The following is a 19,347-nucleotide window of genomic DNA, read 5'->3' on the forward strand; positions in this document are numbered from 1 at the left end:
TGTTGTTAAACGGAATATTGAAAGAATATTGAAAGTATATAACGACTTCCTGCAAATAATGCAGTCTCGACAAGACCGTCCACTTATAGATATCATATTGAAATTGGGATGACATTATCAACCAAACCAGAGAGCCTAATCACCCTAATCCGTTAATCGCTTCTTCCGAAATCAAAGTTTGCTGAATCAGTAATCTAATGAGTATGTTATAGTGGCGATTGTTAATCTATCTTTTTAACAGTTGACAATAGAGAGACTGGAATGACGTCATCTGACAACGGAGTAACGTGATGAAGTGACTCCTGATATATAGCTGTAATTCGAGACCCTATCATACTACCTCGTCACTCTGCACCGCATATCTTTAGTGAGATAAGAGGCACAGGATCAAAATGGCGTCTCTTCTCAGCTTGTGTTTACTTCTACAGGCTACGGTGACAGTGTTTGGATACCCTAGTACAGGTAAGACTTGGCTACCACGGTACAAGCACGACTACTTCGTAGAGAAATAACCTATGATCTTTAAACCACAACGTCCTACATAATCCATCTTGACAGTATTAGCCGCGCAGAGAGTGGGGAATGTATTATTTACTTTTGGGGTATCAGGATCGACAATTTGGACATGAGTCTTAAGGTAGAGTCTTCATTTAGCGGGCACAGGTAGGCGTCGACAAAGGGCGTGACTGAGGGCCCGAGACAGGGGGACCAGAGAGAGCGTCCCGAGTCGATGACAGAGAGGGTTCCTTGTCCCGCGAGGGTCTGCTGCTCCGGCCGGCCACCCCTCGCCCTGAGTACAACTACGAGCATATAGCCGTATACATATACATATTTACATATACAGATGGACATGAATAAATTCACTTTGACTTTACTTATCTAACCTATAATGAAGCTGAGATTCTCTACAGGGGCGTCAATCAACAATCCTTAATGACAGATGACAACGTCACAAGGACCGGCCAAGCCTTTATTCTCAAAATATCAATTTTTTTGTGACGTCAATCCGCCATCTCCGAGATGTTAAGGACTCCATTTAATGACTTAACTTGTAACTATATATGTATATGATTATGTAAATTGAGTATCCGTGTACTGATAAGTAAACGTAGCTATGTGACAGCATTCACTGACACGTCCACATGTCAGATAAGGAAGTCAGTTACAACTCATCTCTCTCTCTATGTATGGCCAAAAACTATACATTAAACAATTGACTACTAGACAATTCAAATCGTTATGATATTTCAAAAACTTGAAATTTCGGAGTATTTGCTCGTTGCTCCGAGTATATTGTCGTTACTTCCATTATGCATGGGGCTGATTGGGGCCATCGCCATACCGCCAGAGTCCAGGTGATATGGCGACAAAGAGATAGCAGGACACGGCCTGGCGACACCATGTAACAACATTGCGATGCAATCAAACACGGAGTAACAGTATCAACATAGTGATAACACGACATGAAAAGGCGATAAAGCGACTCGGAACACACGACATGAAATGGCGAAAGAGTGATATCGCGACTGAGCGACACCATTATTTATGTCGACCCATGTGTGTGTGTATGTGTGTGTGTGTGTGTTATGTACATGTGTGTTGTATTATTTTAATTAAGAAGCAATCACGTTTTTCTCTCATAGCTTTAGCTATCTATTCTAAAAGAAGTCAACAAACTATACATGTAAAGCATGGATATGACATCATTGTTAATTATCGTCAAAAGGCAGCAAATACCAATTATGCATATTACACACACAAAAAAAACCCCGGAAAATGTGGAGTGGTAACATTGCGCAAGAGGTGGTCACTGAGCAACAGTTAAACTGTTTTCAACACAACTATCAATGATTAAAATAATGGCGATTATTTCACGAAGTAGTGAGTGAGTATAGTTTTACGCCGCACTCAGCAATATTCCATTTACATGACGGCGGTCTGTAAATATCGAGTCTGGACCAGACAATCCAGTGATTAACAGCATATGCATCGATCTACATAATTGGGATACGATGACATGTGTTAACAGAGTCAGCGAGTTTGACCACCCGATACTGTTAGTTGCCTCTTACAACAATCATGGGTTGCTGAAGACCAATTCTAACCCGGATCTTCACGGGCTACACAAAGGAACAGCTTCGGCGCACGGACTCAGCGTTGCAAACTTAAAGTAAAAAGTGTACTCTGAGTGTAAAAATAATTACAAGGAGGTTTGAGTATTAACTCTTGTTACAAAATTGCGCCATTCAATGTAAAAAACATCATTTTCACATAAAGGTGCAATATCGTAATATCTATGCTATTTTTACGTTTTTAATTATTTTGGGTGTTTTTTTTAAAAGTATTTTATTTTTAGTAAAAATGTCTTCCTTCAGTTTAGTACGTTTTCTTAGCAACTACAAATAGTTTAGCAGATAGCAACAGCACAGCCCTTATTTATAGGTTAAACTGGTCATATCTCTCCTGTCAGCTGATCTGATTCAATCTACATACAATACAAGGCAAACGTGTGTTGTGGTATTCTGTCGTAAAATGCGAATAATCCTTGTTTTGTTTGCCTCGGGTAAGTTGGAAATAATCCGCGGATTGGTGCTACTATATATGCTGATTATCCTCTACTACACTGTCAATGAGTGTCACTGGTGCTATGATATTCCACAGTTGTCCTTAGATATTCTTTTAGTCTTAAATGTATTATGTTCTTAATCATATTGCATTGTCTTGTGCAAATAATAATTATACCTGTATGTAGTCCTGGAAAATACCATTTTCTCATTGATGTACATGTTTTGGTATAAAGCTGAAATTATATACACATTTATATTATACACGTTATCGCCATGTTATTTCAATCCAATTCAATCTTTGCCGTTTGCGGTATCGTGAAATGCGTTCAAATGACCAGATGACCAATAACTACAATTAATCACCTAGAATCCTTTCTATACACAAAGATCTTAGTTAAGCACCCCCTGGCATATCTCACGATTGAATTAACCCCGATCTTAACCCTTTTGAGCATATCAGGGACATGACTGGTCGTCGTGTGCAACAAAGGGATCCTCCTGGACAGAACCTGGCCCAGTTGGAAGCTGCTTTACACGGGTGGCGTAGATTTCCCCTTCAGAGGATCAGGAGGCTGATGCGTGGGTATGAGGAGGAGAGTGCTGGCCGTCATACAGTCACGTGGAGGTTACACTCGGTATTGACTTTGAACCGTTTAAGACACGCAAAATGACATTTTGAATGTTCACATTCACCAATAAATTCAACATAAAACATTCCAGGGTCATACGTATATAGACATGGTTTTGTACGCAAATTAGTGGGTTTTTTTCAAATGAGCAATTATCATCATAAAATCAACATGGATTCCAATCATTTTGTCGCTTTTTTATGAGTCAAAGGATCATACGGGTCAGAAAAACACCACGAGAAGTTTTATGTACCTGTTGAAAACCTATCATTGCAAAAAGACAGGGGTGCTTAATTAAATTCTTTGTGTATACACTAAACGCCAAAAGAAACGTTACCCTCCTTCCTTAATGACGGAGGTACCTATCTTCAGCTGGCGTTTTGATGCGTGGACGTCCACTTCTTGGTTTGTCTACGGTGACCCCAGTCCGTCTGAAGCCCTAAATAAGTCTTATAACCGTGATACGGTGGCATCCGAGGGCGTTGGCAACATCATTGTATGTCGACCCCATCTGCACCATCCAAATGGCTCTTTCTCTCCTTCAGCTGTTAATCGTGGCATATTTCTGGTACGTGTGTATCAGATGATGTATTCTAGGCTCTCTTTATACCCTATAGAATCTGCTTGAATATTGCTGCGTTTTGGCGATTGATATTGCTATGTGTAAACAGAAAAAGGAAAAGTGTTACTTTGCAAGCAAAAATATTAACAAAGATCAATTTAGATGTTCCTAAACATTTTTTTCACAATATCAAAGACACGTTTTACTTGTTTTCACTAATGCAAATCAGCAGAAAATGTTTTAAAACACTGAAATCATAGGAATGATTATTTTACAATTTTACACAATCTACAACAGTTTTGTTATAGAAGTTGGAAAATGGTGACTTTAAATGGTTTATCTTTGTCCCAAAGTAGAATTTTATTTCAACCTTTCTTTTGGACATCAAAATCACTATTATTGGTTTATTTCGGCAGGGACGAATATAGGACAATTTAACTCTTCTGAAAAAGATGCATTCACCTAAATATGAATGCATTTGAGAATTTTGTTTTCGTGATTTGCATAAAGCTGTGTTGTTAAGCTTTCTTGTAAACTAAAACCTTCTAACATATCTTTGATAGTTTTTAAGTAATTCATAAAGGTAGGAAGGTAACGTTTCTTTTGGCGTCTAGTGTATGTGTTGTTCTTACAGGTTTCAGATGAATCCTACATAATTTTAAATTATAATTTAAAATTAAAAGTTCTTTGTTCACTATTGAGGAACACTTTTGTTTTCCAAACAAAATTGTTTTTGGTCAAACCCATTTGTGTAAAAATACATAATGTGACGTATATGGTTGTAAAGCGTACATGAAAAGAAATAATGAGCAGAGTATTCATAGTTATGGCCACAAGAGCAAGATGATATTGGAGATATACATCTTTCATATTTGTGCGCATTAAGGTCACTACATTCAAGTCGGAGACGAGAATGTATGATTTGACAAAATCTGCAACCGAAGTTCAAGTCAAAATGAATGTAGATATTAGAATCGTTTAGAATTACATTTTTGAATCTCGATAGGCACGGCGATTCTCTAATGAATTCCATAATTTTTACAGTATCTGGAAGAAAGGACCTCGCATAATTTACAGATTTACAGTTTATAGTCTGAAGATTTGAATCATCGCGCAGAGTATAACCAACGGCATCTGATACTCTAGGCGGAACAAGGTTACTAAGATAACTTGGCGTAGTGTTATTGACCATTTTGTAAAACATGGTCATTTTATGAAAGTATCTTCTACGACACAACGGGTGACAATTAGTTTCTTTGTATATTTTATGATGGCTGGTACCACGAACAGCACCACACACGGTTCTTTGAGCATCAAGATTGAGCTTTTCAAGTATATCTGCTTGCTGTTTAAAACAATTATCCCATATATGACTGCAATAATAAAAAAACTGGTAATATGAACTGTTTGTACATGGTTTCTAATGCTTTTCGGTTTATATGATATTTGAGACTTCTTAGACACTTTTTTTTAGCACAGTCGTTAATGTGTTCATTCCATGAGCAATCATGCTGAAGTATAATACCTAAATGTTTATGGCTTTAAAAGGAATTAATAACATTACCATTCATGGCTAGGTTCGGCATTGGAGTTGGTTGCAATTTACGAGTAAAGCGTATTGACTCTGTCTTATTGGGATTAAAAGATACTTGCCATTTTCCAGCACATTCGGCAATTCGCTGTAAATCATCGTTCATTACAATAGCACTTACCTGGGGATCATCAATGATCGCATATAAAGTAGTATCATCCGCAAAAAGGCGTATATTACTATTTATGCCTTCAACTATATCATTTATATAAACAATAAACAAGACCGGCCCCAAAACTGAACCCTGGGGTACACCGGCAAAAACAGCATTATCAGATCTAAATCCACTAATAACGACGCGTTGTTCTCTAATTTCAAGATAACTCTCAAACCATTTTAATATATACGATATCTTTTTAACTTATAAATGATACCCTTGTGCCAAACCCTGTGGAATGCTTTGCTTACATCACAAAATACTGCTCTAATTTCTTTTCCCTTATCTACTGCACCGGCAATGAAATCATATAGATACGTACTTGATTACCAGTAGAATCTCCTGGTTTGAATCCGGATTCATTGGAGATTAGAAACTATGTCGTTATCTCTGAAATAATTGAAGACTGTTTGAAAACGCACTTTTCAAAAAAGAATTTGCCAGAGAACAACGGGTCCATAATTGGAACAGTCATTAATACTACCTTTTTTGTGAATAGGGACAACAGAGGCATCCTTCCAAACTTGAGGAAAGGTATTTTCAGAAAGGGATTGGTCAAAGACATCTGATAGAGAAACAGCCAAAAATCGAGTGTTCATTTTCAGAAACATTGCTAATTTCGCCTGGGCCTGTTGCTTTTGTAGTACCTACAGAAGAAAGAATATCATAGACTTCGCTTGGGTTCAGATAAACATCACATAAAGAATTCTCAGTATACGAAACAACTTCTTCAACGTTCCAGTCTGGATAACTAACTTTTGTTTGATTTGTGAAATATTCATTCATTATATTTGCAATTTCAATGCAAGCGTCATAACGTTGATCATTATTTAAATACTGGAGGAAAGGAGCTTGGTGAATTTTTGCCTTTTGTAGAATTTGTAATCAGACGCCACCAGACTTTAGTTCTATGCTTGACAATGTCATTAATTAAATTATCAGTTTTGTCTGTACATAATTGTTTTGCCGTTCTGACGGATGATACAGCTGTATTTCTGTATAATCTGAATTTTGTCCAATCGGAAGGTAAGTTGCACCGTTTAGCAATCTTGTGTCAGCGTATACGTTTTCGGATCAAACTCCGGGTTTCATTGTTCATCCATGGCACATCTTTTGGCCTGATAGTGATAATTTTGTTAGGCACGTGTTTGTTACATACTAGTAGATTAATTATGATATTGGTTAATTGATCTACTACTTGATTTACATCACGAGAGGAAAGTATTGTATTCCAATCAAAAGAGTTTATCAGTAAGGGCTTCGATGTAGGTTGAAGTAAAGTCATAGATTGTTCTTTTATATGTAACTGTTTTAGTTATTTTTTCCTTCAAAGTAACATACACAGGACAGTGATCACTACATATAGGATCAAGTACACCGGATTCTAGTACAGTAGCAACATGTGAAACAAAGATAAGATCAATCAAAGTACTAGAGGTAGGATCGGTTATGATTTGAGATAATCCATTTATCAATTTGATTTGATCAACTCTGCTCGAATCTGTGGTTAGAATATCTTCATTAAAATCACCAGTCACAATTATAATCAAGCCAAGATCAACAGCGTTACCAACAGATTCTTCTATTAAATTCCAATAGGCGTCGCTTTTATTTGCCCTATAAAATGTCCCAATTGAATAATTTCGTTTCTAACATCTTATTTTAACCCATATTGCTTCAAGCTCAGGCAAGTCTAAATCATTCATACATTCGAAAGACAAGTAGTTTTAATATATACTTCTATACCTCCACCCCTACTCTGACTGTCTTTTCTTAAAGAGTAAATGGAAACCTGGAATGTTTATATCAATGTGTCTATACCATGGTGCAACCATGATTCTGTAATACAAATGACATCATATGATTCCAGTTCAGCCTGGAGTATGTCTAACTTATCTCTAAGACTCCGTACGTTTAAATGTTACTTATTATTTTAAGATCAGCATTTCGTAATGTTCCGGGATTTGGGTGAACATCACCACAGATCAAATGAAGAAGAATGATAATAAACGACATGAATCCTTAGTCTGTCTCACAGTCCCCGAACCGCATCTTTTTCCCTTTCTGCAAAACTCTGAATGTAGTAAGTCTAGATTTCCCCAGGTTCAGGTTCGGAATCTCCCATCTCACTGGGGCCCCTTTTCAATTCATAAGAAATTGTTTGTTGCTATCAAAATTATGTATATTGAGAGAGTAAGCGTTAGTCTACATGAATTCTATGCGAATATGGTGATGTCGCTTCCTTCATGAAACGGTGGTGGCCGGTTCAGGGTAGTTATCATATCATTATCATAAATAAATACATAATTGTGATCATAGAGATTAAATAAAAATTATACATCAATATAACGTTATAATTGAGTGAGTGAGTGAGTGAGTTTAGTTTAGTTTTACGCCGCACTCAGCAATATCCCAGCTATATGGCGGCGGTCTGTAAATAATCGAGTCTGGACCAGACAATCCAGTGATCAACAGCATGAGCATCGATCTGCGCAAAAGGGAACCGATGACATCAAACGTTGTAAACAACTCCGTGATTCTCCATGTGTTTTTCACCAGACAACATCAACTTCTACTGTGGCAGTACAATCACTGTCTTCGATTCCGTGATCCTGAAGCTAAAGAGTTACTCCTGGCCTAACGACGATACATGCTCAGTTACGCTCACGGCAAGCAGCTTCTACCACACCAACGCCTACCTCTCTGTGCAGTTCCTCGACATCGCCCTTCCTGACGGTCTTTTGGGCGACTGCTCCCGCAGTCGTGTGGATGTCAAGGATCCATCTGGCACCTTCCTGAGCAGTAAGTGACTCGTGAATGACTGAGTGTAGTTTTACGCCGCTTTTAGCAATATTTCAGCAATATCACGGCGGGGACACCAGAAATGGGCTTCACATTTCGTGGGCAATCGAACCCAGGTCTTCGGCGGGATGAGCGAACGCTTTCACCACTAGGCTATCCAACCTCCCCTTAAGTGACTCGTGGCGTCTTTGTTTGTTTGTACGCTGTGTATCGCCGCAATCAGCAATATTCCTGCTATATGACGGCGGTCGATGATATGCCATTTTTGCAGTACTGATGTCACACATTTTGCACCGAAACGTTTCCACTTCTGGTAATGCCTTGTCGATGGGTTGACATTAACATAATGATCATTTCGGCACTAGGTGAGTGAGTGAGTGAGTGAGTGAGTATCAGCAATATCACGGCAGGGGACACCAGACATTGGCTTTACACATTGTACCCAATTTGGGAATCGAACCCCGGTCTTCGGCGTGATGAGCGAACGATTTAACCACTAGGCTACCCCACCAACCCCTTTAGGCATTGGGATATTTCTGTGTTTGCCATCATCATGTCTTGGTGTCTTTGCGCAAAACCAAGGCGTTTTCACGGTTCGATTTCACGTTTCCTCAGTATATTATTTTGCCTTAGTCTCTTACTACATCGCATTCGTAAAAAATGATTTCTGACCTACAGTTATTCAACAAATAAGACGTTCTCCGCAGTGTATTCAGGCAGATTAATAGTATAATTAGAATCCTATGTCTCGGAATGAAAGGTTGTTCCTGGTTGTATACGTGTCTGAAACCTATCTATCCTGATATGTTATAACATGAGGAGGCACGTGTGTGTGTGTTTCAGGTCAGTCGGGTGTGTGTGGCTACACGACGCCGTTTGATCAGCCCTGGACAAGCAGTGGCGACAGTGTAGTGGTCAGACTCAAACGTCTCCAGTCGGGGCAGACCGGGTCATTCCGGATCTTGGTGTCGCAGTTTGCCAATGGTGAGTTCGCCTGTCAAATATAACGTCCGTCCGTCAAAGGTCCATGTTAAAACCGACGCTATTAAACCGCAATGGCGCTCAGGGTTAGAATGAGTGAGTGAGTTTAGTTTTACGTCGCACTCAGCAATATTCCAGCTATGTGGCGTTGGTCTGTAAATAATCGAGTCTGGACCAGAAAACCCAGTGATCAAAAGCATGAGCATCGATCTGCACAATTTGGGACCCATGACATGTGTCAACCAAGCCAGCGAGCCTGACCACCCGATCCCGTTAGTCGCCTTTTACGACAAGCATGGGTTGCTGAAGGTACATTCTAACCCGGACCTTCACGGGTACTCAGGGTTAGATGTTGTGTCGTTTAACGCTGCGTTCTTAAAATTACAGATGTATGGTTGTTCCAAACATTCGAATGTGGACCATACGATGCAGTTATTCATTGTTGCAGTTGTATGCACTAGGAGAAATGTTGCAGCAGTATGTACGAAAGTATCAGCATCGACCATACCATTGTGACAAGATGACGCCAAATTTCACAAAGTCAGTCCATGACCCACGCACTCAATAAATCGACTCATAAATTGATTTTGTAGCTATATGGTGATGGGTCCCCACCACCCTTTGTCTCTGGAAGGCGACTAAATGGGCCTGGTGGTCTGGTTTGTGACCTAGCTGTCATCGTGTCATCATCTCTTGGCTGACAATATCTATCACTGGTTTGTCTGACCCTAGTTCGATAACTTACCATAGTATTTCCAATGTCGTAATGCAGGCATATATTTGAGTGGTACACCTAGCAACAAATACGAAGCAGACCTTTCTAACAGTAGTGAGTGAGTGAGTTATGTTTTACGCCGCACCCGTGCGGCGTTAAACAAGGAACAAACAATTTGAAACAAAACAAGTACTTCAATACCAGAGTTATGCTCTTCTGCAGGTGTCTGTGACGAATATGGCGAATATGATTGTGATAACGGCCGATGTGTGGACAGCACCGTCACTTGTGACGGCTACGACGACTGCACCGACGACTCCGATGAAACCTCCGCCTGTACCTGGGGAGCAGGAAGCATTGCCGGTGTTGCTATCGCCGTCACCTGTACCGTCCTCATATTCTTCGGCATTTCTTTTGCAGTCTATAGACGAAGAACATACGGGACTGTGTTTTGGGTAAGACACTTCGAGTCCTGACTAGAGCGTTATCAGTGATACTAAACGAAGTGCAGTAAACTACAGTTATACCGAACACGTTTATAACGAAATGACGGATAAAACAAATTGTTTGGTCACGCCTCTTGCTGTATATTTTAATCAAACGGTAAAACGAACTAGGGTTTTAACGAACTAAAATTGGTGGTCCACTTGAGTCTGTTATAAACGTAGTTTTACTGCATTGTTTTTTTGAATGGTTTTGAATGTAGTTTGATCATTTGTTTTTAAAGAACGGCTTTGTTTTCCGTAATTGTACATCCTGCTCCTCCATCAATTCAAAGTACTACGTCTTACACTACAGACGGGTGGCCCATACGTATAATGCTAGTTACCTCCCTTGTGCGTGCCAGGAACTTATGACCGTGGGTTCAAATACCATATTCGCTATAATTACATGTGTGTTTCTTGGTTTGCCAGTACCATAGCCCTCGTGGACTTTATCAAAGTGATCACATCTGAGATCAGCATCACATCGGAATTATCTCACACAAGCTGGGAAGTGGGAAAAAACCCCGCTTACTCACTCACTCATTCACTACCCTTCAGCGTTTTCTGGTTTCTCCTATTATGATCCCAATCGTGCTTCTGATCCTTGTGATCAGCAACATGGACGTCATCAAAGTGAAAAACGTCTGGGACATTTTCTACCTTTGCCTACCCCCAGGTTGACACGCGTGAGAACTCGGCTCAGAATTGATCTCCGACTAAGGGGATCGGGTGGTCAGACACGCTCGCACATATCATCGTATCCCTATTGCTTTGATCGATAGTCATGCTGTTGATCACTGGATTTTCTGGTTCAGACTCGATTATTTACAGACAGCCATCATATAGCTGGAATATTGCTGAGTGCGGCGTGAAACTAAACGCACTCACTCGCTGAAAACATACAGCACCAGTTAATTAGCTGTCTGTAATTAAACGGGACTGAACAGGGTAGTCCAGTGATTGGCATCATTAGCAAACGGAGTCTGGATACGATGACATCGAGTCTTGACCAGACAATCCAGTGATCAACAACATGAGTATCGATCTACACAATTTGGATACTTTGACATGTGTCAACCAAGTCAGCGAGTCTGACCACCCGATCCCGTTAAACGCCTCTTAATTACGACAGTTCTAACCCGGATCTTCACGGGTAGAAACATTTTTTTCAAACGCACTTATTTACTAATAACCTCACACCATGAGGATGGTCTTCAACACATGAATTCATTGACATATTTTTTCAAACGCGCCCGTTCACTGATAACCCCATACCACATTATTTGTTTTCAGCGTTCCCCCGTTATGTACGGCGGTCAGACGGTAGTACAGAACAACATGGCCCTCAACCCCCAGTACGGAGTGCAGAACCCGGCCCCCGTTTACACCGTGGCGCCCCCTCCATATAGCGCCACATGATCAACTAAACTCTCTCTTTGCTTTTTGATGAATATGACATGTTGTAAATCAAATATGTAGATACAATACCACCGAAAATGTAAAGTAATCGCTTCATTATAGCGAGGCTGGTGTTATAAAACATGTAATTTTTTTTTTAATAGTCGTTTTTAATCTAGAGACTTCGTGCAATACTTGAGACAATTAATTTTGTAGAATCATTGAAACATATTTATATACATATTGATAAAAAAATTCAACATTTATTAGTTTTGACTTTCAAATATAACGTTTAGTAACAGTGACAATTTCCCCTATATCCAAACCATTCGGAGAAAATTTCATTATTCAGCTTGGTAAATATACATATATGCAGGTATGTTTCTGCTGAATGGGTATATATATATATATATATATATATATGCAGGTATGTTCCTGCTGAATGGGTAAATATGCATGTATGTTCCTGCTGAATGGGTAAATATACATATATGCATGTATGTTCCTGCTGAATGGGTAAATATACATGTATGTTCCTGCTGAATGGGTAAATATACATGTATGTTCCCGCTGAATGGGTAAATATACATGTATGTATCTGCTGAATGGGTAAATATTCATATATAGAGAATATTATATGAGTGCACATGTCATACTATGTTTACGACACGAGTGGCTAAATGTTGATATACCGATAATTAGGCACGCGTGTCGTAAACATAGTGTGATATTGGCACGAATATAATATTCTGTTTATTAACGAAGTCGTCAAATTGAGGAAAATAAACCCAAATCTACTTTCAAACATAGGCTGGCTACCCGCCGTCGCCGCATGTAGAACGCAACGTCACAGAAGAAACGTGACGTCATAGCATTGTTCCTGACGTCACGTCACCATGGCAAAGTGATATTTTGCCCTTGGGCATCGTATGAAAAATATGAACCCCGATATTTTCGCTCTCGTAGGTAATAAATGCATGTATGTTCCTGTTGAATGGGTAAATATACATATATACACGTGTGTTCCTGCTGATGGGTAAATATGCATATATGTACAGGTATGTTCCTGCTGAATGGGTAAATATACATATATAGATGTATGTTCCTGTTAAATGGGTAAATATACATATATAGATGTATGTTCCTGCTGATGGGTAAATATGCATATATATACAGGTATGTTCCTGCTGAATGGGTAAATACACATGTATGCAGGTATGGCCCTGCTGAATGTGTGACTAGGAAAAGATTCCCCTTTTCATTGACACCTGGTTTTATCACAAGGAATCCATTTATATTATTTCAAGATCCTACTGGGAAATAATCAAGACCGATTTTTCCAGCGTCGACATAGCGTCTTTATGTAACGGCGCACAAATATGTTCAACATGGATAACATTTTGATTTGGGGACACTGTTAGTGCAGTTATCAAATGGACGCTTTAAAATGACATCATCCGTATACAATTATTGATAAATGTCTGGATTAATTTGAATGACTCTTGTTGAAATAAAAGTAATATTTTTTTAATTATTTGACATCATCTTTTCTGTTACTATCTCCCGGAAACACTGATTGGAAGTTAGACCCATTCTCTTCCCACAGAGGTTACTTGTCATACATTCCTACGAGGGAGATATGACAAGTAACCTCTGTGGAAAGAGAATGAGTTAGACCATGAAGCGAGATAATAATCTTATCCATAGTGTATGAGTTTAAAGGTTTTTGTTTGTTGTTTAACGCCGCACTCTACGATATTCCAGCTGTATGGCGGCAGTCTGTAAATAATTGAATCTGGTGCAGGCAATCCAGTGATTGACACCATGAGCATCGATCTACGCAACTGGGAAACGATGACATATGTCAACGACGTCAGTGAGCCTGACCACCGATCCCGTTAGTCGCCTCTTATGACAAGCATTGGTTGTTGAAGACCAATATTGTAACCCGGGTTTTCAATGGTTGCACGTGTTAAGTAGCCGTCCTTTGTGTAGTTTGTTTATTTGTGACGTCCTAGTCAGTTCAATATATTGCTTCGGTCTGTAAGGAGTCTTGACAATCTTATGATTAACATCATGAGCATCGACATTTGCAATTGGGATACGATGACGTATGCCAACCGAGTCAGCAAGCCCGATCCCGTTAGTCGCCACCTAACATGGGCTGTATGAGGTTCTTTGTGTAGAACATGTATGTATTTAGGAGAGAATATAATATTTATATATCCAGAATAGTTAAAAGCAGGGGAAAAAATGTTTTCTAGCATGTTACATGTTTTACATAATTAAAGGTGTATTGGTATTTGTTGTCCATCCTCCGTCACTTCCCATTCCGTTAGAGCCTCAATAAACATAGATAACTGACCGGATGTGCTGTCGTATGCATTAGAAATGAACAACGAGGTGAGTTCTATGGATATACAACTTCTTTAATATAATATGAGCGAAATTACATTAGAAATAAAAACTCAATATGTCTCTGGCATTATCAGTTTGACAGTTTCTTTGTATTTACTGACTTAACTTTAGATATCACGGAAGTATACTATGGCTTGACTGAACCACCTTGCTGATAATGTAGTACAGAATGATCTGCAGCCATGTTTAGATATGCTCTAACCCATCCGGAACCCTCTTTACTATTTTTGGGGGAACAGGATGCAAAGTTTTAATGAACAATGAATGTACAAAAGGTAGTTCCAACAATATTGCCTCATTTAGAAAGTAATAATTTTATGGGGGATAAATATGTGATTGGATGAAGGAATGATGGTGAAGGTACAGTGCACCATCTTGCTGGATTGTCTATACGGGAATAGAACCCAGTCCGATTTCGTAAGAAGTGAAGATTTAACCACTGGGCTACCTCGCCGCCGCCGATGCTGCTAGGTCAGGATCTAGTTGCAGTCGCGGCTGTAGTAGTCAAACTGGGCATTGGTACCGCAGAACACGTTCTTCATGTCGGAGCAGGAGTTCGAACTCAGGAAGCAGGACCCTGAAGATGGACCGAATTCAAAACTGCGACAGAGATAGGCGGCGCTGATACAGGCGAGTCTGCACTGGCTGAAAGTGTATCCGGACATATATACGTCATTGTTGTAGTCGGTGAGGGCGTAGCCGCGGATGACGGTGAAGTTGGTGCTGAAGGAGGTGCAGTGTTGAGCTACAGAGAAAGCAGTTTCAAATTAATATACATATTTGGAAGTTTATCCATCGAAAATATGTCAAACTATCGTAGAGGATAGAGACGTGATCATATAAACAATAAATATTCAAAATGGACCATAACCTTTCTAATTAATTTCAGGCGAACCCGATTGTGCCGTCATTAAAGCATCTTGTCACTGGACATTGGTCATTTATTAGATGGAAGGTGTGGACGGCCAATCATCTAAGGTTTTGCTCTATTGATCTTACCAAGATCCGATGACCATGGTCGACGGTACAAATATGTTGCTTCATTCCTGTCTATGTCAGCAGTTGTCAAACTTACAGCTGTAAATATTCGAGTTTTGACCTGACAATCCAGTGATTAAAAGTTCAGACACTTACATGATGCTTAAAACTGGGCTTCAGTAAACCATGCTTGTCGTAAGAGGTGACTAACGGGATTCGGTGGTCAGGCTCACTGACTTGGTTGACATATGTCATTGTATCCCAATTGTGTAGATCGATGCTCATGATGTTGATCACTGGATTGTCTGGTTCAGACTCGACAAATACAAACCGTCGCCATATAGTTTGAATACTGCTGAGTGCGGCGTTAAACATCAACCAAACTTTCTGTGACAGTGTTGTATGGAATCCTAGGAAGGACATTTTCGCACTGTCGCGTTGTCGCATTGTGGCGTTGTCACCCTTACAAAACCAAGCATACATAGCACGTCAAAATAACCGTCAAAATGCGACAAATACTAACAGCCAAAACGTCGCATTCCATAGTGTTGGTTATTGTCCACCAATAAGCTGACAACTGATTGCTTTAATACCGTGTAATATATGCTGTCACCAGGGACTTTAGACTCAATCCTTCATATGTTTCAGCGACCACATAAAATAAAATAAGATGACAATACCCTCGAAAACGTCATCGGTTTCTGTCATCTGGTCGAACCGTATGTCCTTATTCAAAATTCACATTCACGTTCTCGACTCCCTACATGGGCACAATGTGTGAAGACCTTGCCTGCTGTGGGACAGCTGGACTATTTGCTGAAAGAGGCGTAAAATCATACTCACACACTGTCGGTGAAACCATTAAGGGATACGTTTTTGAAGGTAATGGATTACAGAGAACATTGATAGGATTTACAGCCCCAAAAGCCGAAGAAATGTGCTTAAAATCCTGCAACGTTAATTCGCTAACTTGTCTTATCGGACCGTCTGTAGTCACACTTACGTTGGACGATGTCAACGATGTCCTGTATGACAGCGTGTCTTTGCATTTTGGGGCGGTGGGGTAGACTAGTGGTTAAAGCGTTCGCTCGTCACAACGAAGACCCGGATTCGATTCCCCACATGGGTACAGTGTGTGAAGCTCATTTTTGGTGTCCCCCGCGGTGATATTGCTGGAATATTGCTAAAAGCGGCGTAAAACCAAACTCACTCACTCTTTGCATTTGGACTGTTATAAAACCTGTTCGTGGAGACATCAGGGTGAGCTGACTTACCAAATCAAATGCAGTTTTCGTTAAATCGCTTCTGTCGTACGTACATGATTCAACTACGTGCGAAATTGCAGCAGTGTACAGCGCCACCTTTGCTGAATGACGTCCTCTGTTCGATTATGCATGTAGCTACAATTCAGGCCTGTGCTAAACGGCCTGTACACGTACTTTACTATGTCAGTCTGTCCCAGTTTAGAGTTCAGTGAAAATACACATAACGTTTATACCACGCTGTGCCCAGTAGGATAATCCAGTGTTTGATAGTTATTGGACGATCCAAGGCGTTCGAAGATACGCTCTAACCCGTCACCGCCGCTCTTCACCACAATGGGTTTCCAATGACCAATTCTAATCAGTTGAGGATCACCTTCTTTAAACCAATGACAATATATGTTTTGCGTGTGAGGGATTTGTAAAAATAAATTCAAATCGTAATTCCTTATAACTCCTAAAATGAAAGTACTTACTTCATCCCCAAGGTCAGGGTCAATGTCATAATAGCGAAAGCCCACTTCCGGTACCAAATCCCCACGTCCGTCACACAGTAAGGAACCAAGAAGCTCACATCTCCCTCCGGGTCCCGTATTGAAGGAGTGGCACGCTGATGTACGCGTACAGGCCTGTGTGCACGCCAGGAGGGACGTCGACGTGAACGTCAATAACGGCGTCACGTTGAATTTGACGTTCATCGACGACGACATATGTGCTCGGTAGTAACGACTTGAAGCCACGGTGAAACCAAGAAGCCAAACAAAGAAACCGAACACAGATAACGAGAGAGCTTGGTGATTCATCTGAAACGATAAGCTCATCGCTCATCGCTCATTCACTGACGTGAATGCAATGCATGCTACGGTATCCAACCTGTGAAATACGTCTTCAGTTGGTGGAATCCCGACTTGCAGTGTTTTTGTAGAGAGGCATGTTTTCGAGGTATTGGGCTAACTGAAGATTAACCATTTACTATTGATGTTGACCTATGTTATAATTTATTTATACACACCCGCGTATGTTAACAATCACGTGGGGAAGGCGCAGGATGTTGTTGACCACTATTCCCCGTGTCCATTGTCTCCAACCAGTAATCGCCTCTACTGCTGGTCAGCATCAAATAACATCTCTAATTGGTCAACACTGAGAGATTGATGAAGCATGTGTTTGACAAGTTTGGAGGGAAATGCGTCTTGTAATATGTCGAAGTGTATTTCATGAGCGACATTAAGATTTACTTTGACCTTAATTATGGCACTCGTTTTTGCCAAATCGTTCACTGCCGCTTCAGGCTCGGATGTATAAGCCGGATGTATAAGTATAACAGACATTAATAGACAGCCCTTGTTGTTCTTGTGGACATCATAGTGAAAACGCCCTACACTATTTCCTCACTTGCCGTAACTATATATACTCGGATAAGACTTAACATGTATTTTTACACTACCGGTTATAACCTGGACACCATTCTTAAGGGAAACAAAGAACTTACTCCCTATGTAAACCAGAAAATAGTTGAATCCGTCCACGATTATATAACCAAGACACAACGCTTTAAATTTTCTAAGGAAAATAATTACATTTACTCAACAACCTTCTCATGATTGATTTATATTTCTACAATGGCTCGTGAGACACACACAACTGTAACTCTCTAACTTATGAGTACTCAGAGAATAGTTGTATTTCATGTGATCAGTATATATTTATACATTTTAAAAATATTATATTTATGCAATGGTCAGTATCGATGACGTCAAATCCTCCATTTTCATGTTGTATTATATGTTGCATGGGAGCGGTGTTAATATAAGCAGTAATGCTTGTTCACCAATGCCAATTCATCTTCATGAATAAAAATATGTTTAAAAAAAAAAAAAAAAAAATTAAATAAATAAAATATGTTTACACTAACAACCCAATTAAAAGAGATGTATGGCGGAACATGATACATATGTTACAAAGAAAGTATACATTTTATGAATGCTTCGATGTATAAGGAATTGATGAAATATTATTTCTATTTTTCTACTCACTGAATTCTAGAAAAGGGATTAAACATGCATTTTACCGCCATTTTCCCCTATCTGCATCTTTACGCGGTGTCTTCCCGGGAAGACGACATTTGGTATTACTGTGAAAATCCTTTGATGTTTCGCCGAGGTAGACTCATGTTGTTTCAATGGATTAGAGAGGTGGGTTATACTATAAACTGAACTGCATAACGAGATCGGTGTTCATTTACATGATATCAACTCACATAGTAATATGAACATGATATCAACTCACTGGTTGTTGATTTCCATTGATATCAACTCACTGCTTATTGATTGGCATTGATTGATTACAACTCACTACTAACTGATTGCCTTTGACACTGATTTTAGTTCACTAATTATGTGTTAATATTTACTCACTAATTATTATGGGTATATATCCTGCTTATCCGCAACCGAATACATCACTTTCGAAATGGCAAATGAGCAGTTAGAATACAAGTGTGAGAGGAATTCTCATTCATGTGTGATGTTTACATTAATAAATGCTTTTTGATTACGGATAGTGTATAAATAATTGTAGTGTTATTGTTTATTATTTACATGTATGTAATTAATTAATTCATATTATGAAAAATGTATGTCTATATGTATTTAATACTGTGGACATCATTCAATGCTATCTTGTAAAAATATACTTTCTATGAAAATAATGACATTCAATGTATATAAATTGTTTGTTATCGATAAAATGGTCACGGATTAAAATGTGATATGTATTTTAATGGTTCGTGGGAGTATTTCA

General features: G+C 39.4%; 1 protein-coding gene across 16 annotated transcripts in view; it reads left to right on the top strand.

The window, feature by feature from the left end:
- Positions 1-321: 321 nt before the first annotated feature.
- Positions 322-19,347, top strand: part of LOC124266195 — a 34,809-nt gene continuing 15,783 nt past the window's right edge. For 4 of the 16 annotated variants that reach the window (XR_006895678.1, XR_006895676.1, XR_006895681.1 and 1 more), the window contains exons 1-5: positions 327-462; positions 8,066-8,308; positions 9,152-9,292; positions 10,227-10,459; positions 11,783-12,446. Coding sequence is in view for 1 of the 16 variants with exons in the window: in XM_046700998.1 (XP_046556954.1) it covers positions 393-462 (70 nt within the window). In the remaining 15 variants the exon portion in view is untranslated. Of the gene's footprint in view, positions 463-8,065; positions 8,309-9,151; positions 9,293-10,226; positions 10,460-11,782; positions 12,478-12,945; positions 14,190-19,347 lie in introns of those variants that run through there. The other 12 variants (XR_006895666.1, XR_006895668.1, XR_006895670.1 and 9 more) reach the window with 8 other exon arrangements.

This window comes from Haliotis rubra, unplaced genomic scaffold (genome assembly GCF_003918875.1).
Source record: "Haliotis rubra isolate DU_JTF1 unplaced genomic scaffold, ASM391887v1 Scf1239, whole genome shotgun sequence".
Taxonomy (NCBI): Eukaryota; Metazoa; Mollusca; class Gastropoda; order Lepetellida; family Haliotidae; genus Haliotis; species Haliotis rubra.